The 25,489-nt window shown below is 36.3% G+C and overlaps 1 protein-coding gene across 4 annotated transcripts in view; it reads left to right on the top strand.

Moving 5' to 3' along the window:
* Positions 1 to 24,931, top strand: part of A1CF (APOBEC1 complementation factor) — an 86,343-nt gene extending 61,412 nt beyond the window's left edge. For 3 of the 4 annotated variants that reach the window (XM_071215797.1, XM_004462394.4, XM_058298871.2), the window contains 6 exons: positions 5,738 to 5,835; positions 9,197 to 9,470; positions 11,420 to 11,625; positions 14,283 to 14,419; positions 15,046 to 15,197; positions 18,686 to 24,931. In XM_071215797.1, coding sequence (XP_071071898.1) covers positions 5,738 to 5,835; positions 9,197 to 9,470; positions 11,420 to 11,625; positions 14,283 to 14,419; positions 15,046 to 15,197; positions 18,686 to 18,834 — 1,016 coding nt within the window. In that variant the 3' untranslated portion in view covers positions 18,835 to 24,931. The remainder of the gene's footprint in view (positions 1 to 5,737; positions 5,836 to 9,196; positions 9,471 to 11,419; positions 11,626 to 14,282; positions 14,420 to 15,045; positions 15,198 to 18,685) is intronic. The other variant, XM_004462395.4, reaches the window with a different exon arrangement.
* The last annotated feature ends 558 nt before the right edge of the window (positions 24,932 to 25,489 follow it).

The raw sequence follows: 25,489 nt of genomic DNA, 5'->3' as shown, positions 1-25,489 counted from the left end.
GAGACAGTAAAGCATTTTAAGAAACAAGATCCAAATGAACATTTTCCAAAGTCTGTTCCACAGAACAATAATTCCACAAACTGTGATAGATGTTACTCATAAAAGATATATACAGTCAAATAAGTTAATAAACATCAGATTCAACAATATTAAACAGATTTTTTTTATTGTAGGATTTGTCAGAGTTCTTAACTTTTTAATGTGCTTTGGAAGCCTCAGAAGAGGCCATATAGGATGCCTTTTTCCTAAACTTTTGGACCATAGATCCCCTTTTTGGTGAACTATCTTATGGAATTAATGTATCTTGGAGCACACTCTGGGTAATGCTAACCTAGGCTTATCACAGTGCTAACAGTATCCTTCCGTAATTGAGAATGTTTCAGTCTCTAAGCAACAGCTCTTTAGGTTGTTGATAAGCATGGGCCACGGTGCCATCATATTCAATCTGCCCAAAAATGCTCATGTCACATACTCCTGTTGCCTATTTCCAACTCTGTTCCAGGTAAACAAAATGACAAGCTGAGGATTGGCTCTGAGGGTAATTAGTAAGATTCACCAAGGATTTATCTTTTTCCAGCCTTCCCTGGCATTTTAATATAATGGTGTGGTTCCATACCAATAGGTGGGAATCCACGACTAACATGGAAATAACGAATGACTGACTGCCTCACTATGTGTCAGGCCTTGGGGTGGGTACTTTCACAGCACCTGTATTTATTCATCACAACAGCCACATGACATAGATTTATCTGTTACTGCCATTATTTTCTAGATAAGAAAACCAAGACCCAGACCAGTTAAGTAGCTTGCCTAGGGTTGAACAGCTAGCAAGTACTAGATCCATGCCTGGTTAAGAACCTCCTCTTAACCAATTCTGTGATCCCAGTACCCATCCTTATTCCATTCTCTCATCTATTCATTCAACTATCATTTCTGCAAAGCTTGCTATATGTTCAAGGAGTTTAAGATGCTCCAGAAGAATAAAGGCAATGGCAACCCCTCAGGGGGTTAGAGGAGACTCATGTTTTGCAGTGAATTTAATCTGTGCTCTGAAAGTTGATACAGTTGTAGACATAGGAATTTGATATATATGTGTCTAAATAATGCCCCACTATCCCTTACTATGCTTCATTGACTTTGTCTTCCCAGAAGAAAAATATTATTTTTATATAATTAAGACAGGATTAATTAAAACAGTAGTGAGAAACTATGGAAAGGCTATCAGCTTTCCCATTCTGCATATTAAAGAGAGATATGTTCCTGAGCCCTGTTAATTATAATGAAAACAATAAAAGGTGACAATCGGCATGCTGATTTAACCATGGTAGTGGTTAAACACGTTTTCACTCTAGGTAAAAGCTCTGTTTTTAAAATTGAGTAAGCAAAGTTTTTTAAAAGTTTTAATAATAAAATTTAAAGTATAAAGTTCAACCATCTTAGTATAGCTTTTTTCTTTTTCTTTTTGTATCTTATCATCAACATGTGTAGTAGTTTCTCAACATAAAAATAAGATTTGATACATGCTACATCATGGATGAAACTTCAAGCATTGAGTGAAATAAGCAAGACACAAATGGAAAGCTATTGTACGATTCTGCTTATAGGAAGTATCTAAAATAAGCAAATTAATAGAGACAGAAAGTAGATTAGAGGTTACCAGGTACCGAGGGAAGGGGAAGTTGGGAGTTATTAGTTAATGGGTAGGTTTCTGTTTGGGGTGATGAAAAAGTTTTGGTAATGGTTATATTGATGATGGTAGCATAATATTGTGAAAATGTAATTAATACCACTGAATTGTACACTCAGAAATCATTAAAATGGGAAGTTTTCTAATATTATTATATTATACTAATAATATAAATAATGATTGCAAAATATTTGTAAAATGCCTATCTATAATTTGAACATTAAATTTCCCTTTGTTCTGCCCAGCTCTTTCTCCTCACTCTTAAAGTAATCTCTACTAACATTTTGGTCCCTGTATTTCCAATTCTCTTTCTGTATAGTGTGTAGAAATATACAGAAATATATTTATATGTATGTATGTAGGAGTTTAGGATTTCAAAACATCATGCTATAAGGCAAATCATTATCAAGTTATGGAAAATTTTTATTTAAAGTCACCATTGTGCTAATTGTTTTTCTCTTTTGTGAGTCAAGACTCTCTTCTGAACCTAATAATACACTTATAGTCAAGATTTTTAATCTCACTATATGAAAGGAAATGAGATTAGTGGGTACATTTTTTATTTTTGGAATGTTACATGCAACAGTTTTCCTTTCTTCTTACTCTTCTGCTCCATTACTCTATTCTTTCCTCCCCTTCTCCTTCTTTCTCTCCCTCTCTTTTTTCCTTTCTTCCTTCCTTTTTTTATTTCTTTATAAATAATTACCCAGTATTTCAGTATCTTCCCTATAAAAGCTGTGGTCCTAATCTCTAGTCTAAGGAGAATACTAAGATATGAGATAGTGGCCTTGACCTTAAAAAATATCTATTTCAGTAAAAGAGAGAAAAAATATCATTCAATCCATAAATAGGTAAATAGAGAGAGAGTGTATTTATGAAAGTGTGTGTGTATAAACATAAGGGGGAGTAATGTCCTGAGAAACTGTGATGATAATAGCACATTTGTGGGAAGTGGATTTGGCTCAATTTCTGGAGCATCCACCTACCACATGGAAGGTCCAGGGTTCAAACCCAGGGCTTTCTGACCCATGTGATGCGCTGGCCCACGCGCAATGCTGATGCATGTAAGGAGTGCCGTGTCACACAGGGGCGTCCCCTGTGTAGGGGAGCCCCATGCACAAGGAGTACACCCTGTAAAGAAGAGCTACCCTACATGAAAAAAGTGCAGCCTGCCCTGAAGTGACGCTGCACACACAGAGAGCTGATGCAGCAAGATGATGCAACAAAAAGAGACACAGATTCCCGGTGCTACTGATAAGGATAGAAGCGGTCACAGAAGAACACACAGGGAATGGACACAGAGACAGACAACAGTGGGGGCGGGAGGGGGGTGGAGGGGAAAGGGGAGAGAAAAAAATTACTCTTAAATAAACAGCACATTTTTTATTTAAAAAAATAATAAAAGTGACCTTTTATTTAAAGTGAGGTAAAATGATGGATAGTGTTGGGCAGAGAAATTAATGGATATTAAGGAATCAGAAAACGAAGCTTTTCTTTTCTACTTACCATTTAATACTAAGAGTTCCTTCTATATGGACGAAGTATGTTACTGATAGTGACATTGATTTCTTGTGTTCAGTACCTCAAGCCTTAGCGCCTCTTTATTCTGACAAGCACTGATAAGGGCACAAGCTCTGCTGCTTAAATGTACTTATCAGTAGAAATCAGATGTGTCTTTGGCCTCCTCTTCCCCCACAAACCCAATCTTGTTAAATGACCACTTGTTGGCTTTTGACATTTATGAAAGAATACAAGCAAACTTACATAAAAATTAAATGACATGGGCTGGGGATTAAATTGAAATGGCTTCTTTTTAAGATTCTCTATGATTTAAAGGACAACAGTGAGTAAATACTTGCAATGCAAGTTTGACATCAGTGAGTGGCCTTTTCCCTATTCCATTATGTTTACCTTTCTCAATAGCAGCTTTATGGACAGATCACCTTTTATTCTTCCTCAAAGAAGTGCTGCAGTGGAATAATGCACTCTAAATGCTACTAACCCTGAAAGTGAAGTATCTGCTAGTTCAGTGCTTTGCTGGGATAAAACTTCATATCATAAAATCCACTCACCTGGTAGATGTAGACACATAGTTTTTAGTTCCTTGACTGAATTGTTAAAAGCTGTTGTTAAGTGTAATTCAGTATAACTGCTGTATAAGTTCATTTATATTATCAGCAAAATAATACCTAATAGCTAAACACTGCAAAGTATAATTAATTATATGCCAATATAATGCCTAGAGAAATAGTCAATATTATAGTCAATATTATTTGCAATATAGCCATTGATGCACTTTATTTTTCAAGACGAATAAAAGTCAATTGTTTTCCTGCAGTTCTTGTGACTGTCTATGAAAATATTTCTTCGACTTTTCAAATATGTTGTTTCATATATGGTTCCTTTAACAAATGACATGGAAGTAGAATAAAGCGAAAACACTATTTTAAAAGAGAAGTACAACCTTTAATCTGTTACTTAGAATTGTTAATGCTTTTTTCATGCTTACTTGGAATTTTTAACTTGAAGTCAATTGTAATAGGGTGAAAATTGATTACTCAAGAATGTGTGGCTGATACAGGGAAAATTCTTCACTGTGGAAAAAAAGGGGGGAGAGCATTTAAAAATAACAAACCATGTTTTGGAAGCTCAGATTTTCTTTTATTATTTTGTACCTTTTAAATTTAACAACAGGGCTTAGATATTTCTATGTACATACATATAGGTCTATTTTATTCTCTTTAAGGATTCCTTGGTGTTTCTTGGTATAAATGCAACATAATTAATCACTCCCCCAAAAATGGAATTTAGGTTGCTTCATTTTTGCTATTACAATAGTAGTGTAATTGGTATCCTTACATGTGATCCTAGCGAGTATTTCTGCAAAAGACATTCCTCAACGTAGAATTAGTGGATATCTATATTGTTCCAGCCTTTAGCCTTTAGATATCATGAACAGAATGGTAGGATACCATCTTGTGTCTCAGATGTTCTTTCAGAAAAAAAAATTTTTTTAATCAAGAGTATTAGAAAAGAAGATTTGTGTTATAGTTCCTAGCTGTGCATACTCATAAATCTCACCTAGTCAGAACCTTAATTTCCTAATCTTTAAGTTAGAAAATAATTAAACTTAAGTAAATTTAATTAAAAAAAAAATAAAGTAAATCATTGCTAAAGTCCCTCCTAATTCTAAAATGCTGTTATCTAAGACAAAATAGATAAGGTATTTCAGGGGAGGGAAGGGGAACATAAAGTTTGAAAAGGCAGTTCCCTAAATATATGTTTATAAGATGACCAATAATTGAGTTCACCTCTATTCAACAAATATTTTACCATGTGTTAGATGCTATTTTTACATTATATAAGATGCAAAGTAAGATGTCATCTCTGCCCTTCAAGAAGTAAAAAACACAAGTCCATAACCAATTATAATAAGGAATAATATAGGTGTCATAAAAAAGTACAAAAAAATCTTCTTGGGAAACGGACTTGGCCCAGTGGTTAGGACGCCCGTCTACCACATGGGAGATCCGCGGTTCAAGCCCCGGGCCTCCTTGACCCGTGTGGAGCTGGCCCATGCGCAGTGCTGATGCCCGCAAGGAGTGCCGCCCCACACAGGGGTGTCCCCGGTGTAGGGGAGCCCCACGTGCAAGGAGTGCACCCGTAAGGAGAGCCACCTAGCGCGAAAGAAAAGTGCAGCCTGCGCAGGAATGGCGCCGCCCACACTTCCCGTGCCACTGACGACAAGAGGAGCGGACAAAGAAACAAGATGCAGCAAAATAGACACAGAGAACAGACAACTGGGGTGGGGGGGGGATTAAATAAATAAATAAATCTTAAAAAAAAAAAAAACAAACCTTCTTTTGAATGTGTAGATTTTAAAAACCTGGACACATGAAATTTTCTTGATGACATCCTTACCTGTGAGTATTGGATCCCACTTCACCCCCCAAAAAGTGAATCAAATATTCTTGGAAGCTAAACGCTGAATATTTCATCTTCAGTGCTATCTCAAGTTTGCTAATGGAGCTACTTTCACTCTATTTACAGGTGCTGTGGAGAGAGTGAAGAAAATCCGAGACTATGCCTTCGTGCACTTCAGTAACCGAGAGGATGCAGTTGAGGCTATGAAAGCTTTAAATGGAAAGGTAATGAAGTAGATCTTTTGATAAGTAACTTACTAAGGACCAAGAAAAATTATGTAGAGATTCCATCAATATTTGGTGTGGAAATTTTATTCAAAGGAACAATCTTACATGACTAGGTCACTAAGGCTTTCTCTGATATGGCTACCTTAGTCCATTTAAGATACACAAAAGAGAAGTGATGAAAATACAATGAAAAGGTGGCTTATATGTCTAACTCTACCTCTAATTTTGATTGATCTTAGACAGGTTGCTGCCCTTCAATTTCCTTAGAGAGAGAGAATTGGAGTATATTATTTCCAAGGTATTTCTCCCACTTCTAATTTTCTGTCATTACCACAAAGAGAATATCACCTTTGTAGTGAAGTGTTTTGGAGGCTGTTGATGAGAAAAGATGTCAAGATAGTTGTTACCATTCTGCCCTTCAGAGTTTGATCTCCCAACTCTGTAAGGCTTTGAAACTCTCACCTTGCCGAGACTGGAGTCTGGGGAAGACCAACTTTTGCACACTTGCTACTAATTTGCTTATAAAAAATAATATAATATTTACATAGCAATCTAATAAAAACTGAAAACCTGCTGTATGTAGTTATAATACTAAGTAACATCTGAGATACAAAAAGAATCAAACCAAAAAAGGGACCAAAGGGCTAAAATTTACCTGAGGTATAATACAGGTAGGTACACAAACACCTTTGCAAAGGACAGAGAGCTAAGAATCATAAAAAAGTGGTAAGAAGGTTCAAAGGAAGGAAAGGTGGTTCATAAACCAGAAAATCCTTATAGAGATGAGAGGATAACATCTAGGAGAAGTCATGAAAACCAGGTAGTAATCCAATAGACAAGATATGGAAAAGGAAAGACAGTCTTAAACAGGGGCACAGAATTTGGAAAGAGGCATGATTGGAGAACAGCAAAAACTAGATCAATTTAGTTAGAACACAATGCATACAGAGCTGTTTTACTGATTGGGCTTTGCATCTGTCAAGGTCTCAATAGGACACAGATGGCAAAGGGGCTAAGTTATAAGGTATGGGGGGAGTGGTAGGAGGATTACAAGATATAGTACAGGAACTTGGGGCTTGCTGCAGTGATGTTGTTACCAACACTCATGGAGTCAAAGTGACAGGGTTCTGGAGAAATAACAGGAATCCTGGAAGAGGAGAGAATTGTGTAGAGCAGGTCTTTTTGAGAGAAATAGTGACCTTTGGCCAAGAAGCCCAGCCAGCCCAAGAGGACCCCTCAGAAAGGAGGCCTGGAGAATAAATATCCTGAACTCACTGTTCGCCTTCTCTTCAATCTCCTACTGGGAATCCCCATTGGCCAAATTCAATCCTATTCCAGACCCTGCACTGGGAGATCCTCTCTTTGCCCTACAGAACTCCCTTCACTGTTTTCCAGCCTCCTCCTTCTCTGGAAGGCTCTGGGAGGCTGCTTTATATGGAATCCTGGACCTTCTGGATTATGATTCCTAAATGGAAGAAATAAAGGTGGAACTAAAGTGGGAATGGAATGTATGAAACAACTTTATGTGGGATTATGGGGGATGAGTTCAAAGGACTCAGGAGATTCAATATATGGATGAGACAGAAGGATGAGTCAAGGCCATTATAAATTTTCAATATGGGGGACAAGGATAATGCTTTAGGGAAGTCAGGAAGGGAAGCCTATTTGGAAAGAAATGTGATGAACTGAGCTTTGGATGTGACTGTTCATTTATTCTATAAATACTTGTGCATGCTTATAATCTGCAAGACAGTTTCCTGGGTTGGAGGCTATACCATAATAAGAAATAGTTCTAACTCTTGAAGTCTAACCAAAGTACTAAATACTGAATTTGAAACACTGTTGGAGGGGCAGAGGAATGCAGAACGAAATCTATTACAAAAAGAAATCTAACTTTTCAGTAAGGAACTATTTCATTCAAAATAGCTTTTGATATGGAAGTGCCTAAAAGCAGAAACCAACTCAACTCTCCTAACTCAAGGCAGGACTAGAGATATAAAGAGTCTTACCTTCAAGGGCATCCCCTTCCTTCAATACTCCAAGTCTGTTTATTCTAATTGCATCAACATGAATATAAGATAGTTGAATATCACCTACCTTCAGACTGTCTCTCAATGTGTCCCATCTAATATATTTGACATTGCTATATTGCTACTAAAAAGTAGAATAGATACATGAAACTGGGGACAAACTGCCCAAGAGGCTGAGTGAAATGTCAGAGCTCAGGATGACAAGCAGCACAAGCTTTGTCTGGCAAATATCAATGATCAGGAACCACTAAGTTGTTCATGAAATCAGAAAATAAGGATACACACTCCAGCTGCTGTGAAAGAGAACTTTTGCACAAACACTTTATATCATTTGTTTTCTTTATATAAAATAGAGGCCCAGCTCATTTTTATTTGAAAGAAGATGCAAATGCTTTCTCATAGGATAAGGAACACATTGATCTATCAAGTATTTCCTGAGAGCCATCTTTTTTGCATGCAAACAATGCATGGAAATGAGGTGCTTATGTAGACCTACCTACATTATCTTCAACATTTTGTAATATCAAAAGTTTCAGTAGGAAAAGATGACATCAATAATTCTTGAGGACTCCTTTTAAGTGGTGCATGATTTGAGAAATCTCAATGAAGCACCTGCCAGTCATCCCCATTCATTAGTTCCAAACAGTTCAAAAGAGATTCCTCTAAATCACAAGTTTGTTTCACAAGGAAGTACCTGTGCAGGACATTGCTATAGCCTCCTAGATTCACCTTCCTTGAATAAGGCCCCACTTAAGCCTTCTTCCCCAGGGAAAACTTACTATTGTACAGCTACTCTAAGAAGCAATATTTTCACTGTCATCTGGAAAGATCTGACTATACCGTCCAAGCCAAGATGTTAATAATTGTTAAGCTCTATTTACCAATTTCTTTTCGCCTTCATTGTACTGTGCTAGGTTAGTGGTGGCCACATTCCACCCACAATGAACCTAAATTTCTTAGGATTATATAATCATATAAATGTAATATTTAAATATATAGAGAGAGCACTAAAAATGTTACATAATTCTCTGTCTCAGTGACTGTATCCAGATAATTTATAACTAATATATGAATGGACAGTGGCCAATATGTTCCTGCCAAACCCGTTGACAGTTTATGTAATTTGCCAACAAAAACAATCAGGGAAAATTAACTGGCCCATAAACACAAACCTATAAAAAGACAAGACAAGCTACATTTGAATTAAACAACCAGTAAAAATGGCAGCAAATGGGCTAACACTTAGGAGGACACACGTTGCTGGAGGTCTGTCATACTTGGTTATCTTCATATTTTCTCACATTGTTTTTTCTTTCTCTTTATAACAGGTGCTGGATGGTTCCCCCATTGAAGTGACCCTAGCCAAACCAGTGGACAAGGACAGTTACGTTAGATACACCCGAGGCACAGGTGGACGGGGCTCCATGCTGCAAGGAGAATATACCTACTCTTTGGGTCCTGTTTATGATCCCACCACAACCTACCTTGGAGCTCCCGTCTTCTATGCCCCCCAGGCCTATGCAGCGATTCCCAGCCTTCATTTCCCAGCCAACAAAGGACACCTTGGGAACCGGGCCATTATCCGAGCACCTTCTGTTAGAGGTAACACCAGCCAGCTCTTGCCTTAGAGTAATCCCAAGATTTCAAATTACTTGAATTGCAATAGCCTTAGAAAATCAGATGGGTCTACTGGGAGAAAAGGACTGGAAAATTGTTTACTAAAAATCAAATATTATACCAGCAGTTTCCTTCCATAAAGATTTTTTTTTTCACATTACAACTGGTTATTAAGAAAACCTGGTCTGAACATAACTCAAATGAGCCTAAAGTACAAACTTGATCTATACATGGGGCCATAAAATTTGCATGTATTAATACTGTTTCATTATCATTAGCTTCTTCCTTATCACAGGACAGCCACCTTGAAGTCGTATGTGACTCATTACAAAACCTCCAGGTGAGAGCAGAAAAATCCAATGCAAACCATGTACTTCAAAGTGCAAAAACATTTTAAGGCATGTGGTACTGGACGGTGACTCAGTAGCAGCATCGTCATGCATAAACCACAAATTATCATAAACCTATTCTAACAGCTATATGAGATGCTCTCATCTGTTCTCCCTCAAGGAATATGTGTTATGCCTTCATAAAAAGTAACACTATTAAGGAAACAAATGTATTTCTCCAGGATATGGGGAGCTAAAAAGCAAATTCCAAAGAGGGGAAGAGGGGTCAATATGACTGCCAGACAATTAAATATTTTCTATTTGAATCCGGTAAGAATTCTAACTGTTTAAGCAGTTTTCAGAGCTCAGTTGTTCAAGCAAAGTAGAAGATAAGGAAAGCACTTTTAATTTCTAAGAAACTAGATTGTTTCTGCCTTATGAGCTCCTTCAAGGTAGTTGTATTGGGATGTGACTAATACCAATAGTGTCCCAGTCCCTTCCTTCAAATAGGACACCCATCTGGGCAATTCAACATTGAGTGCATTTTTAAATCTTTCCATCGGATTGACTTAGAAGAGAGAGTACACCACAATATTACTGTTGAAACACTTATCTTACAGTATTTCGCTATTTTTTAAGAGAACTGTATTGACTATCCTAGGGGCTTTCGTTTTCAACAGCCTTAAAAGTTTGATATTCACAATACAATTAATCCCACCAAAATGTCATGCAAAAGAAATCACTAGAATTTCCTTCAGGTTAACCAGCTATATGATGACAAATTATATAATTAAAACATTCTATATTTATACTCTACAATCACATCATTAAGAATCCACACATTAAATATAAGCTGTCAACCAGTTGGAATGTTGAAAAAAGATAAACTTCACTCCAAGAGAAAAAATATATCCATTTCATAATACGAAAGGAATCAATGAATGATATTTATGGATGAGATTAATCAATTTAATTTGCCTTATTTCTATATGGCACCAATAAGAAATCAAATTAGCAATGTGGCAAAACAAAAATCAAAAGGAATCTATGCATGAGACTCAATGGAAATTTAAGCCTCACATTGACGGAACATAGGAGAGAGGGTGGTAAACTTAAAAACACATTTTCAAAATGTTGGGTTTCCAATAGATCAGTGGGGGTGAGATTACTGGGGAAGCTGGATTCATTTCTGATTTTCTGATCAGTGACAGTCTACTCAAGACTGATTTCAATACATTTTGTCATATTAAATTGGGATATTTTAATAAATGTCTTCCCAATTTTGACTTACTATTTAGCAAAATATCAACAAAAGGCTAACTGAAGACCAAAATTACAAAGTTTTTTCTGTGTACCAAAATGTTAAAGTTTCTCATGTATTTATCAGTAGTTTTGATAGAATTGCTTTCTGCCATAGGTAGTTTTAAAGGAAAAATACCCATGACTAAACCCTATGTTATGTTGAGTGTCATGTTAGAATCCTAGAATTTTCTTCCCATCTTCAGGGCAATAATCAATGTGACTGGGGCTAACTTTTCCATTACAGTAAGATTCAGGGTGATTTTCTGGTGGTTTGATTCGGTTTAATCATTCTTACATTCCTAGAAATTTACATGAATGTACCTGTAGGGGCTGCGGGAGTAAGAGGACTGGGCGGCCGTGGCTATTTGGCATACACAGGCCTGGGTCGTGGATATCAGGTCAAAGGAGACAAGAGAGAAGACAAACTCTATGACATTTTGCCTGGGATGGAGCTCACCCCAATGAATCCTGTCACTTTAAAACCCCAAGGAATTAAACTTGCTCCCCAGGTGGGTAAAGTTATTCCAGAGATAACTTCTTATAGTTGGACCAGCAGTCCGTCATTCACTTTTCATCAAATGACTTGACATGATCTGTACTTGGACTATTGTTTTTTTCTTTAATTTGAGGGAATGCTGGGCACTGATGCTACTGTTCCTTTAGAGACTTTTTCTTTTCTTTCATTGCAAAGTTGAAAACTTAGTCTTCCACTAAAATGCACCAAAGCTGGGAGTTATTAAGAATTGGCAACCAATGCTTAAATAAAAATGAAATGAGGCAAAGAATCCAACTCAGAATAAATGACTTTTGTGTGAGGGAGATTGGTTGGCAAATAGGTTGGTTGACAAATAACGAGTTTTCATGACAAAAAGAAACCTGAATAAACATCTTTGGATAGAAACACTGTATTTTATTTTAAAAGACAACTTCTCCATGGTGTCTAGGTGAATCTTTAACTAAGAGATGCCATTGGTCATATCAAATTTCAAGCATTGGCATAAAGATTATATTTGAGCATTGGCATAAAGGTGAATTTTTATTGTTTTCATTTCACTTTTCTAAGTTTCCATGTTTCTACATTTTATTATTGGAAAATTAACTTATTCCAGTATGGAAAGTGAATAAGAAGGTTAAAAATAAAACAAAACGGGATCTGTGTTAACCCTAAGACTGTTCCCTGTGGTTATGCAGTATAGGCTGACCTCTCTGAAACACACTTTGGCTGAATGACCAATATCCAGTTGTTCAGAGTTACAGTTTGTGTATCCTGAAGAAAGCTTCCCTACCCTCACCCCAAAGGTATGAGCCTCATATTTATGGAAGTGGTGTTTATGAGTGCTATAATAAAATCATAAAATAATTTTTTCTGAAAACTGATCTTGGGTATTTTGATAGAATTAGTGGCTTTTTATACCCACAAATTAGTTCATCTGTCTACTAAGGTTTCTCCTAACCTGATCTAGATAATTAAAAAAGGATGAAAAAAACACCTATGAGAGCAATAAACTTAGTAATCATTTGTTTGTTCAATCAACACATATTAGGCATCTGTTATTCACCAAGTATTGTGTTAGTTCCTGGAAATGTAAAAGAGAATATAATGCAATCCTTGCTGTAAAAATAAAAAATCATACAGCAATCCAGTGGGGGTCAATGATACATAAACAGATAATTATAATGAAATCTGTTAAGTGTAAGGATGGAGCTTTGCTCAGGGAACACAAAAGCTAGTTATCCAATCCCTCCTGGGTTAAAACCCAAAATAAAGAGTCTGATTAAAGTACAAAGATACCTAGAAATCTTTTAAGAAAATAAAATAATAATAAATGCTGTGTTATAATTCTGAGAACTACTATAGCATGGGTCAAGATCTCTGCTTTTTATATTAAACCCAGGCTAGAAATTGGTCACATATTAATATGTGAGTAACCATCTCTAATACCAGTGGGAGTCTTTTAATGAGTTTGTCTCTGAATTTCTGTAACTCTGGCTTAGAAATTGATGACCATGCCACCTCCAACAAATGGAGGCACCTTAACAATGCCATAGTAGACTTATGAACATCCAACCAGAAGAAAAGAGGGGTGAGTACTGTCCTCCAAAGTTAGTAGCTGGAGTTGACACTCCTTTAAGTCATGTTTGCACAGTGGAAATAAATAGGCAGCTAAAGTTATTTTGCTCTTGCCCAGGAGCCTTAGAGAATGCTTTGAAGATGGCAAGAGATGCTATGAAACTCTGAGTATTAAAGAGAAAAGTTAATAGGAAAGATAGGAACAACTCCCAAATTTAGTAAACTGAAAACTACCATACTATTTAACCTGAATTACTGTTAAAACAAATGAGAGAAGAAGCTTCATTAACACATCCTGGAGTCTTGTTCGGGCCTACAGTTATTTTCTCAAACTTATGCCCTGTTTTGCACAGTTTCCTGAATTTGCTGACTAGTGGGAGGATCAGGGCTTGTGGACCACCAAGAATGGCTTCAGGATGAAAGAAATGTGAGCCCATAGAGAACATTTGGTTTGGAGTAATGATAGAAGAAGGAGGAAATGCAGGAAGGTGCTACCATTCTGATAATTGTGAAAAATATCCAATCAAATAAAGATATTGGCACCTTGCCAATCAATGACATTGCAACTGTCAATACCCACCTGCTAATATCATCACTAAATATTAATCCACTAAAATTTCTATATCTATTTTTAAGAAAATATAAAGTTAAACCTCTATGAATAAATAACATGAAATAAGAATATATTCACAGGTTATCTTCTCTGAACAATTATAAACAGAAGGAATTGAGGGTAATAATGAGAAAAACCAACAACAAAATCCTGGAGCACTGATTTATTAAAAATGGAATAAACATTTCAAACAGAAATCATAAAATTAAGCTCTCAGTAAAAAGTTACAGCTAATGGGCTGACCTAAAAACATATTAGAGTAAATGGTATAGAAATGATTTTTATGAATTAGTAGATATAACATCTTAAATGGAGTTCAAATTGAGTTCAGCCTAAATTGTATGAGTCATTAAACCATGTGGCGTTTTATATCATTTTTATATGAGCTTAAACTCTGAAGATTAGAGTTTAAAAAACTGAAAACTGGAGAAATAATGCAAATGTGACATTTGAGGGGAATATCACTTCTTTTCCTCTTACAGATATTAGAAGAAATTTGTCAGAAAAATAACTGGGGGCAGCCAGTGTACCAGCTGCATTCTGCCATTGGACAAGACCAAAGACAATTATTCTTATATAAAATAACCATTCCCGCTCTGACTAGCCAGAATCCTGCAATGTACGTAACTTCTCCACATTCTTAATCATTCCTACCTAGGAATTTTTTATTTAAATGCAGATTTTGAGATGTGTAATTGAAATGTGTGTCCTAACTATGAGGTTTGCATCTGAAACCCCTTTTAGTCAATGAAGACTGTGTAGAAGGTATAATCATTCAATGAAAAATGGCAAGAGAAGTAAAATGTAAAAGGAATGAAAACTAGAGCCCGTTCTTTTATCTTTGCAGTATTTCGGTTGAATCATATGAAACTGCTATTTAAAATATTTAAAATTTTGGGCCAAAGATATGACATCTCTGATAGCGGATATCACCTTCTGAATTTTATCTTGTGGCTGTCCTGCTACATATTTCAGGAACTACTGTGTTTCACATGTACCTTTAAAAAGCCATGAAATGAGTTACAAGTATGTCACAGGAATCTCATCCATTGTGGATGTTCTAGATCAACTGACAAATACACATCCATGCATATATATTTAGAAGCTTTAATAATAAAGAGAAGAAAAAATACCCCCCAACATTCCATCATCCAATTATCTTTAAAGCTAGCAGTCCCTTAGGTTTTGACCGGGCTCAGCAGCTCAAGTTTAATAATGAATACCCTGACTGACTATGCTTTCCAGCCACCCTTTCACGCCTCCAAAGCTAAGTGCCTATGTGGATGAAGCAAAGACCTATGCAGCCGAGTACACCTTGCAGACCCTGGGCATTCCCTTTGATGGAGCTGAGGCTTCGGCTGCAGCTGCCACTGCTGCTTCCACTACTGCTTTTCCAGGTATGGAAAATTGTGCCAGAAACGGCACCCTGCACAGTGTTTGGGAGGCCCCTTCTTGGTAATGTGGACTCAGAGTATTGCTTTTGGAACTCCACCTACAATAACTCTGATTTGCAAGATCTGTGACCAAAGAGTTTGCCAGATGAGTGGACCATTAAAGCACAGGGCAGGAGAATTGGACTGGGCAGTAGAAGTGGGTTCTAGTCTTAGCTCAGCTTTAAGGAGCTGCATGACCTTGAATGAGTCAATCTCCTTGAATCTGATTTGTTTTGTTTTGCTTTTTTACTTTTAATGTAGATCACTGTTTTAGTTACCTTGGCTGCTCAAGTAAATACTATTCAATGGGTCATCTTAACCCGTGGGAATTTGGTTGCTCACTGTTTTGGGGCTGGAAAAAATTTCAAATTAAGACATCATCAAGGCGGCACTTTCTCCCCATAGTATGGTGTTCTGCAGCTGGCAGCCAATGATCCTTGGTCCTGGGCTCCTCTGTCACACGGGGTATTGGTCAGCCAAAAGGGTGCTGATGCAAAATACCAGAAGCCTGCTGGCTTTTATAAAGAGTATTTATTTGGGGTAGGAGCTTACTGGTACCAGGTCATAAAGCATAAATTACTTCCCTCACCAAACTCACCGTCAACATGCAAAAAGCCTATTTTCACATTTTGGAGCAAGGTGTCTGCTGATATCTGTGAGGGTTCAAGCTTCCTGGGTTTCTCCCTTCCAGGGTCTTGCCTCTCTCTGGGTTCAGGGTTCCCTGTTTCCTCCACAAGGTCAGCTGTAGACTATGAGGCTCTCTAGCTTTCCCTTTCTCCACAAGGTCAGCTGGTCCATATGAACTTCAGTTTCTTGCTTTCCATGGCTTTCTCTCTTTCTGCCTGAATTTCACTCTGTTTATAAAGGAGCTAGTCATAGGATTAAGACCCATCTTGATTGGTTACCTGAAGTAACCTTGTCAAAAGATTCTACTTAAAATGTGTTCATGCCCACAGGAATAGTTTAAGTTTAAGAACATGTTTTTCTTGGATATACAGTTCCAAACCACCACAACCTCAGTTTTCTTAAATTATTTTAAGTTAGCAACTCTGTGTGTGTGTGTGTGTATGTGTATGTGTTGTGAGACAGAGAAAGAGTAGAAAGGGGAAGGGGAGTGGGGGGAGAGACATCCTTTCAATATGTGAATAATCAGGCCCTGATTAATCTGTCCTATAATTTTGGTCTGAAGCATATGCTGATTGCTTAAAATACAGTCTACCTGTGGATAAATATGACTTCAGGGGCCACATTGAAATGATTTTTCACCATTTTCATTATTATTTCATTTTTTTCATTAATTATTAGCAAATGCTAATAATTAAAAATCAAAACTCTAGAAATTAAAGGTGACCAGGCAAGAAACTTAGTTTGGAAATTTTTCCTTCAACTGTTAGTTTGAGTAGCTGCATTCTATTTTTATTTCTTTTGAAGAAATTAGTCGTTCTGACTTGTCATTGTGTCAGCGTACCTCCAAAAGGCAAAATTAGGGAGGTCTGACTAGACCTAGAAATATGATATTCTTACTGATTGATTCATATATTGTTCTTGTGTACGTGTGAGAACTTCCTAATTCCTCACACCCACAATACCTGGGGCTCACATTTTTTTTATTCCTTAAAAATTGCACATCGCCTCCATTCCAGCAAGTAAGACTGAAGCAAATTATGCTTCATACATGAATGTGATCTTAATTCTAGCTTTGCGTCTCTGTAAGAGCCTGGAGAAGATGTGGTGAGTCCCTGCAAGGTCACTAGGTCCTCCCACTGCAGTGCTGGGCCATCAGACCCCTGGACTGCCTTCCGCAGAGCAGTGTGTTTACATGTCTGTCCATGGGGAGCAGGGCTTCTCAGTTCTCAGAGAAAGTTGAGTTTCTGTCTTGCAGAAAGCTGCATCCTAAAGACACCTAACTTAAAAAACATGAGCCACTGTTGGGAGGCTTTTCAAGTTTGCTTCCACATTGGAAAGGATTTGCTTTTACCCAAGAATGTTTTATCTTATCCTCTCTTCTATTTGCTCCTGAAACAACTAAAAAATATTTAGGGCATGAGAATTGTCTTGAGAATGACTAAGTATTTGACAACCTCTGTTATAACTTTCCTGGGAGTCAAGCAGATAATATTAGGCTCCAGAGAGGAATCTTTGAAACACAAAGATACCCTTGCACTTAAAAAATTAGCTAAAATGAAAAAAAGAATATTCAAAACCCCCAAAGGTAAAAACCTGTGCATTATATATATATATATATATACACATATACAACATACTCATACTTATATATAAATTCCTTACTTTAGAAAAATTGTTTCCAAAAATATGAAAGTAATTGTTAGCACATTTTTCATATCCTTGGAAAATGCACCAAACTTCAGTAGCACATTAGTCAGCATTACTGCCCAAAATGAAGGAGCCAAGGAATGGATTCAATTTTTTAAGAAATAGTCCAGCCAGCTTCCTGCCACCATTTCCTGAGAAGCCACAAGAAAAAAAAAAAATCAATGTGTCTGGGATAGGTGAGACTTCACAGCACATGAACCAAATAGCCTTTTTACAAAACGAGGCCCTTGTCCTTTGTTTAAGCATATTACTCCCTTTTACTTATTATCTTTCACAATTTTTGGACGGTCTCAGAAATACTCAGGTTTTTGGTCTAAGACACAACAGAAAACTTTTGCCTTGAGATAATAGCTACTGTACTTTCTTCTTCAAAAGTGAATGTTAATCAGCTAGACATAGTTTTAAAGTTAAAGCAAACAGATGGTTTCTTTACCATTCAAGTCGTTTGGGTCTCTGAGAATGCCAACCAGCATCAAGGCCTCTTAATACTCCAAAGACAGTCTTGATGCTGGAGCAAGAAGGAAATGCATTTGCCATTCACTGCTAGGTCTATAGACAGGATAGCTGTTTGCTTTTAGAGTGTTATATAGAAACACATCCAAAAACTTTACAATATTTTTCCTTCTGGTCTACCCAGTCTCTACTGTACTTGGATTAAGACAATGGTCTTTAATGTTTCCTTTGGGCAGTGGTGAGGAAACAGACCCTCATAGTCCCCTCTACCATACCTGTGCTAATCTCACAATCTCCATCTCTCATTTATAAATTCTGAAACCCTGTGATAAAGTACTAAATATCATACTTTAATCAACTGAGGATCTGCTTCTGTTTTTTGGACCTCATCCTCAATGTTTCTAATTCTCTAATTTGTGATGTGATTTTGACACAGGTGACATAACCCCCCTTTGAGGAATGTGGTCCTAGCGTTTTTTAAAAGGCCCTTTTAAAAATACTTGAGTCCAGATATTTGTGTCCCCTGAGAACACCTTTTAAAATGCATATATTCATTTCTAGCTTTTAGCAATGCTTAATTTTCATATTCCTAAAAGAAGATAATAAACCCAGAGAGAACAAATCTGAGTCCTTTTCATGAAGTTTTTCTTTCCTTCCTCTTCCAGGATATGCTGTCCCTAACGCAACTGCACCCATATCCACAGCCCAGCTCAAGCAAGCAGTGACCCTTGGACAAGACTTAGCATATACAACTTATGAGGTCTACCCTACTTTTGCAGTGACTGCCCGAGGGGATGGATATGGAGCCTTCTGAAGATATTTTTCTTTTAAATGAAGAATAAGACACACAAAACCCTATATAGAAGAAATATATCTCTAACTCAGTCCCATAATGATCATAAGCAATGCCTTTCCTAAAGTAATGCCTTTCCTGAGACTGTTTTGCTTACATTAATTGAGAATTGTGACAGAAGAACCTTATTCCTAAATCACATCAAATGGTTAAGAAGCCTTTTGTCTAATGCAGAACACTAAAGAGCCATTGCCCCACAGGTTATTCCTCCAAGGTTCTTGGGTATCCAGGGAGTGTATTTACCAACCCTGACAAAGCGGAAGGAGATCTTTTAGCCAGCAAGAGAGTTTAGGACCTGAGCAGCCCTGGAATGTCAGTCACAACAAAAAGTAGCCAAGTCAACTCCAGTGTCTTAACCTCTGGCTCACAACTGTGTTTATGATATGCAAACTCACAAGAGGTAAAGGGAAAGTAGTGTGGATGTTTTTCAAAACCGTTCACCACTGCCCACTGTATGAGGCATGATTGCTGGCCTGAGCTCATGAAAAGCTGTCAAAGATTTTGTGGATTCAGCATCACTTCTGTCTGATCATTCCATCCAGGCACTCTGTCATAGGTCAGGAGCTCTCTGTTCCCTGCAACCCCTTCCCTAGAAATTGATGTGATGTGTAGCAGGTATGTCTAAAACAAATCCAGGCCCACTGTTTTTTGAAACTCATTACCCCACACATATTTTTTCCCTAGAAATCCTACCCTTCCCAAGGATCCCCACAACACAATAATCATTCCAACTTGAAATAACTTTTTCTCATATTTAAAATTTTGACTTGTCCACCTTGATTTTATTTCATCTCACCTCATTTTGTGCAGCTCCATTGTCATAAAATAGGGATAAAGTAAAAGAAAATCTACAGAATATTACATATGATACTTGTTCCTATTCAGCAAAATGGCTAAAAAGTCATTTCAAACAAACAGAGAAGTGATGATTTACTCGTGTTTCTTTGATCTTTTTGCAGGACCCAGGCTACCATCCATCACTGAGAGACAGTTATATTAACTTGGGTTTAGCCTTGGACTAACTCACTTTCAGCCAAAAAATTCTTCACCCCTCTTTCCTTTTATTTCCAGTAAGCATCAGATAGCTTTACCATATCTGAGTCCTTTTGTCTTGAAGCTGTCACAGGAAAACCTTACACTCATCACTGCTGATTAAAAGCTGTTTCTTTAGACACTCAGGAAGACTATTTACTAAAATACCCTAAAGTTCTGGGCCTTCTCTCCAGGAATATCTGATGGGGAAGGGAGGGCAATCCCGTGCTGGAGGTAGGTTGAAGGCATTACTCTTTTGCCATACTTGTAAATGACTGCTTTGGGCTCAAAAAAGATATCCTCTAAATCCAAACACCAAATATGTATTATTACTACTCTAGGCTCAACAGTCATTTAAAACACACAGTTCTAGAACTTCCATTAAAAAACAAATCCCTTGCCCTTGTAAAATTCTGTAGGACTAAAGGGAAAACAAAGCATAAAGGCACAGAAACTGTTGTCAACTGCTGAATGGAAATCTGTGATCCTAAATCAGGCCAAATTCCATCAAATCAGGGAAATTCCAAGCTCAATTAAAGGTCTTTTAACTTCAAATAGATATCCAAGGCCTTCCAAGCTACAGTTGAAACGGAAAGGCCTGTAATTTCTGCTTTATATTTGGTCTCTCATATTCCCTAGGCCAGTGGTTCCCTAACTTGGCTGCACATTAGAAACACCTGGAGAGTTTTTAAAACCACCAAAGCCAAGATTACATCTATACCAATTACACCAGAATGTCTTGGGGTTGGAGCCTGGCATCATATTTTTTAAGATCCCTCGGTGATTCTAACGTGCAAGTTAATTTGGGAACTGCTCTATTCTTTTTATTTCCACTATATCCCTTAATTTTGCTTCTTTCTTATTTCTATTTTGTTAAATAGAAAAAAAAAAGCAAGGAAAAATTGTCTACGTTAATACAATTTGCATTTTTACATAAATTCATCTCATACAAAGTATGAATTCGAATATAATTCAGAATGGCTTCAGACTGATTCTTGGGCCAGACTAACTCTAAAAATGAGAAAGTGAAAAATTCCCCTTAAGCAATTCATAGGTCTAAATTTACACTCACCCACAGACCTGTTTTTATAATCAAAGAGAATAATTGCACCAGTATAGCAAATGCCCATTGGGACAGGCAAATTCCTACTCAGTTCGAAATGAGCTTTCCAAAGTCCATAAGCAAAAGTTGTAATATTCCTTAAATATTTGAAAATAAATAAAAAGGAGCATCCTGCATGTCTAATCAATGCAAAATAGAAAGCTTAATACAGAAGAGTTTTAAATTTAAGCAAAATGAAAAGGCAAATTAATTGAGGAATTGCCTTATGAGAAAAATCATTATTCTGGGTTAGGTCATAGTTACTTTTGAAAAGAGTAAGAGCAGAGACCTAAATATATAGTAATACCAATATCAAGAAAATTAATGCCAGAACACCATCTCATATTTTTAAAGGAAAAATACAAGTAGTCATGATTTTTGCCTCCTTAGAACTGATTTTTTTTCAAGTGGGTAGACCTAATTTGTTTTTTTACTGAAATCTTACCTCATTTTAGTACTATCTGGAGAATATGTTGAAATCCATTAGAATATGTTCTAAAGTGTCAGCATGTATACTGTGATCTATACTTGTATTTACTGTCTTCACATTAAGTAATGTAGAACAATCAAATGGGATTTTTTAAATCAAGGTTAGACCCTATGGTTTATTCTGCATCAAGTTTATATTTTAGAATTTAAGAAATTAGCTCCTGTTTAACATTTATCACACTTTGTGCATCACTATCCATTTTGCTGTTACTTCTTACTTTATTGCTTCCTAATTCTCATAAGAAAATGAAATTAGCCAACCAACCAAATGATAATAACCAATGCCCAAACCAATAATTTAGAAACATCTAGTAAATGAGAATTCCATTTCAAAATTTTGGTAATTAATAGCTTATTGAAAATTAAAATCAGCACAATATTACTTTAGGCAGGAGGAAATGGAACAGTAATGAGATTAGATATCTATTTTCTTACCTGTAAAAATGCTGGCCCTTCCAGATTGCTGTACTTCAGCCCATCCCATTAATATCAATAGTAGATCACTTTCAATTGCAACAAACATAATTCTCCTAGATAATTGTTTGCTACCACCCTATATCATGCTAAACCACATTGTGTTTATGTAACAGAGTCCAAAATGCTGCTAGAAAGCTACCTTATGTTAAGAAAATATTGACTTCAAAAATATCTAACAAGAGAGGACCTATTTCAAACTACAGTAGTGGTGGAATAGAAACTAAATAATTAAATTATAGCTTTTGTATTGATAAAAGCTATATGGAAAATTACTTTTAGTTTTTCTTAAAGATATAATAAACACACACTCTTTCAGCCACATAGATCAGTTTTTCATAAAGATTATATCAATATAATTTTCAATTTACATTAATTCCCACTATATTTTAAATGACTCTATTTTATAGTCAAGACTTGCATAAGTGAGCCATGATTAGAAATCTATAGGGGCAGGGAGATTATCCAGGATGCCTTTTGTAGAATAGGGCCAAAAAAGAAAGTTCATATTTTGAGTAAATTTTCTTGCATTCAGGGATTCAAAGTTTTTTTTATTGTTTAGCAGCTCCAGCCCTATCCAAAATTTCCTAAAACTAATTTGCAACTAAAATGTGCCCAGGTATTCACATAACTGCATGATCATTTGTCCTCTCCTTGGATTATATAGAAGTTCCCAGGGGAATGAAATCATGCCTACAAATTAGTAATCTAGTTAGAGACTTATCACTTTTTATGATTTACAAATACACTTTTATATACTATAGATACATTTGTTAAAAAAAGTCAGTCTCAAATATAACACTATAAGGGAAGTTCGTGATAAATACTTGTAAAAGAAAATATCAATAGCATAACTTAGAAATTTTGTTATACTTATTGGAAGTCAAAGGAACAAGGCAACAAACATTCCTGTCTGACATACAAAGGTTTTCAACAGAAAATGCTGCACAGAGCTGGATTCCATTGTCCTGTTAAACTGACTGTCAAATTTGATGCTAAAATTTTACTTCATTTGAGTAACATCTTGAGAATACTTTGGATTTTACAGAAAGTATAATGTGTTTAGCGGATTACATGTTTGCTTTTGCCTTGCCAATGTTAAAAGAAAGCAGAGCAAGTCCCGCTATAATGAATAAGACTATTAGGAAAACGAGATCTTTCCGACACCCAGTCCCTGCCTCTTTTAATTCTGGAGTGAAAGAACCAAAAGAAAAAAAGTTTTGATTAAATAGCAAATGATCACAGAAGAATATTCCACTGCCCCACCCACCCCACCCTCACCCCTCCAAATGCCTAGCCTTTAAAAAGTCAGCTTTTTCTTACAATGTTTATACAGAAAGTAGAAGACACAAGGTTAGTATGAAGAGTAGTGTATATATGAAACACATAGGCTCAGTTATGTGTGTTACTTGAACTAATGGAAGGGGCAATACCAAAAAGCAGCACTTAAAAGTAAACAAGCTGCCAGTAGGAATGCCTTGGAGACTTAAGAATACTGACTCGACTCAGGGTTTATCAGTATCTCTCTGGGGTGATAATATGTCCTGGTTTGTCAGAACAGACTTGGCCCAATCCTTTTCTGATCCTAGGATTCCTCCCACTATCCCTGGGCTGTGGGTGCTGAGTTCTTACATCAGCTGGCAACGCTAAGAGCCACAAGGACAGGGTGGGGAGGGAACAGGATGGATGACAGCTCGTGGAGACACTTGTTTGGTCTCCCGCAATTCATAGGGCTGTTGTTGACTCTTAAATTTGCTGGTTCCTTTCTTCTTGAGCCAAGCTACTTCACCCTAAACCATAAAAGATTTCCCCTGTAAGCTTTCACCTAAAAAATTATGTTGCTTCTTTCACTTCTTTTCTGTGTTGCACAAATGTGTTCAAACATTAACTTCTTTGATGTGGCTTCACCATTATGGTTACTCATGAAATATTCATTACCAAAAGTCTTCACATAATCCTGTACAAAGGTTTCATTTTAAATGGAAGCTAATATTGACAGGAATTTTCCTTTTCATAGAACTTCCTTTTTATTCTTCCTCTATTCTTTTTACTAATACTGGGAATTAAACTAATTATATAGCATATATTGCTATTAATCCATAAACCTATTCTTCATAAAACATTATTTTAGTGGGTTTGACTAGTCTATGCTGGTTAAACATACCATGCACCTATTCTTGTGCCAGAAACTGTGAATACATCTATATTTTTAAAATTTCTCTCTTCACTGGGGCACACAGTCTAATGGCCATTCCGCATTTTTAAAACTGAACATAATTGCACTTATTTAAGTATATTAGTAATGAAGTATACATACTATTTTATTAATATAACTTTTATTTTAAAACTTGGCATTTTCTATTATAATTCCTAAGGCTTTTCAGGCTCACATATTGTAGACGTCTATAGAAATCAATCCATCATTATCACTGTTTTAAAAATCTCATGTAATTGCTGATGTTTTTAAACCTATTCATTCATAGTTCTTTTTTATTTTTCCTTTTTTTACTTTTCTGCCTACAATATAGGTAGATATTGTTACCCTCATCTCTTAATGGAAAGCAAGCTGTCAGCAAAATGCATTTCTAGTTTGTAGGTGTTACTCTCACTTACGTTCCTTTTATTATTATCGGTATTATTTATGCAAAGTTAGTTAGTTGAGGTACCAAAACAAAGGGATAAAAACAGTGTTAAAGTGTGTGCATAAAGCACTTATTTTTGTACATTAAGTACAATGTGTTATAGAACTCTATAATCCATCTAAATAAATTAAGTAAAATTACACCATTCATGTATTGGGAACATAATCATTGGTTTGGAAGAAATAAACATAATGGGCACTTTAGGATCATAAATTACATGAAATGAGAAACAATGCAATGTTGTGATAACTGCTGTAATTCAATATGAATAGTTTTAATTGACTTACCAAGTACGTTTATAAAGTTTTTAAAATATCAACATGAGTCTCTGATTTATTTTTTCTTTTCTGAAAACTAAAGAAGTTTTATTCTTTTTGAGTAAATAACTGAATATTAAAGACCCATAATTGCAACCTGCTTTTGTTGACTTCTTTACATGCACATCTTATATAAAAGTTCCCTCTGGTGCTTCTTCTGAGAGTAAATGGAACTTTTCAATAATTAGGTGATTTTCCAATCAATCAGAAAAACAAAAAATAACACTCAAAAACCAAAAATTCAAGAAAGCATGACTCCAGCGAAGGGAAGGAGTTGTCTCTGAAGCCAGCATTTGTCCTAGAGATGTCTGCTGATCTCTGATGGCCTTGAGCAGGATTCTGCAAACTGTTCCCTGGGAGTCAAAACCAGCATCTTGTTTTATGTTGGCCTTTGAGAAAAACATGGTTGGTATGTTTTTAAAGGTTTGAGCTAAACATGGTTTTTACATTTTTAAAAAATATTTACAAAGAAAACAAAAACAGGAAAAATTTGTGACCAAGATCATATATGGCACACAAACCCAAAATATTTACTATTTGGCTCTTTATAAAGCATAAAA

Source organism: Dasypus novemcinctus, chromosome 6 (genome assembly GCF_030445035.2).
Source record: "Dasypus novemcinctus isolate mDasNov1 chromosome 6, mDasNov1.1.hap2, whole genome shotgun sequence".
Taxonomy (NCBI): domain Eukaryota; kingdom Metazoa; phylum Chordata; class Mammalia; order Cingulata; family Dasypodidae; genus Dasypus; species Dasypus novemcinctus.
This window is presented reverse-complemented; position numbering and strand designations above follow the sequence as displayed.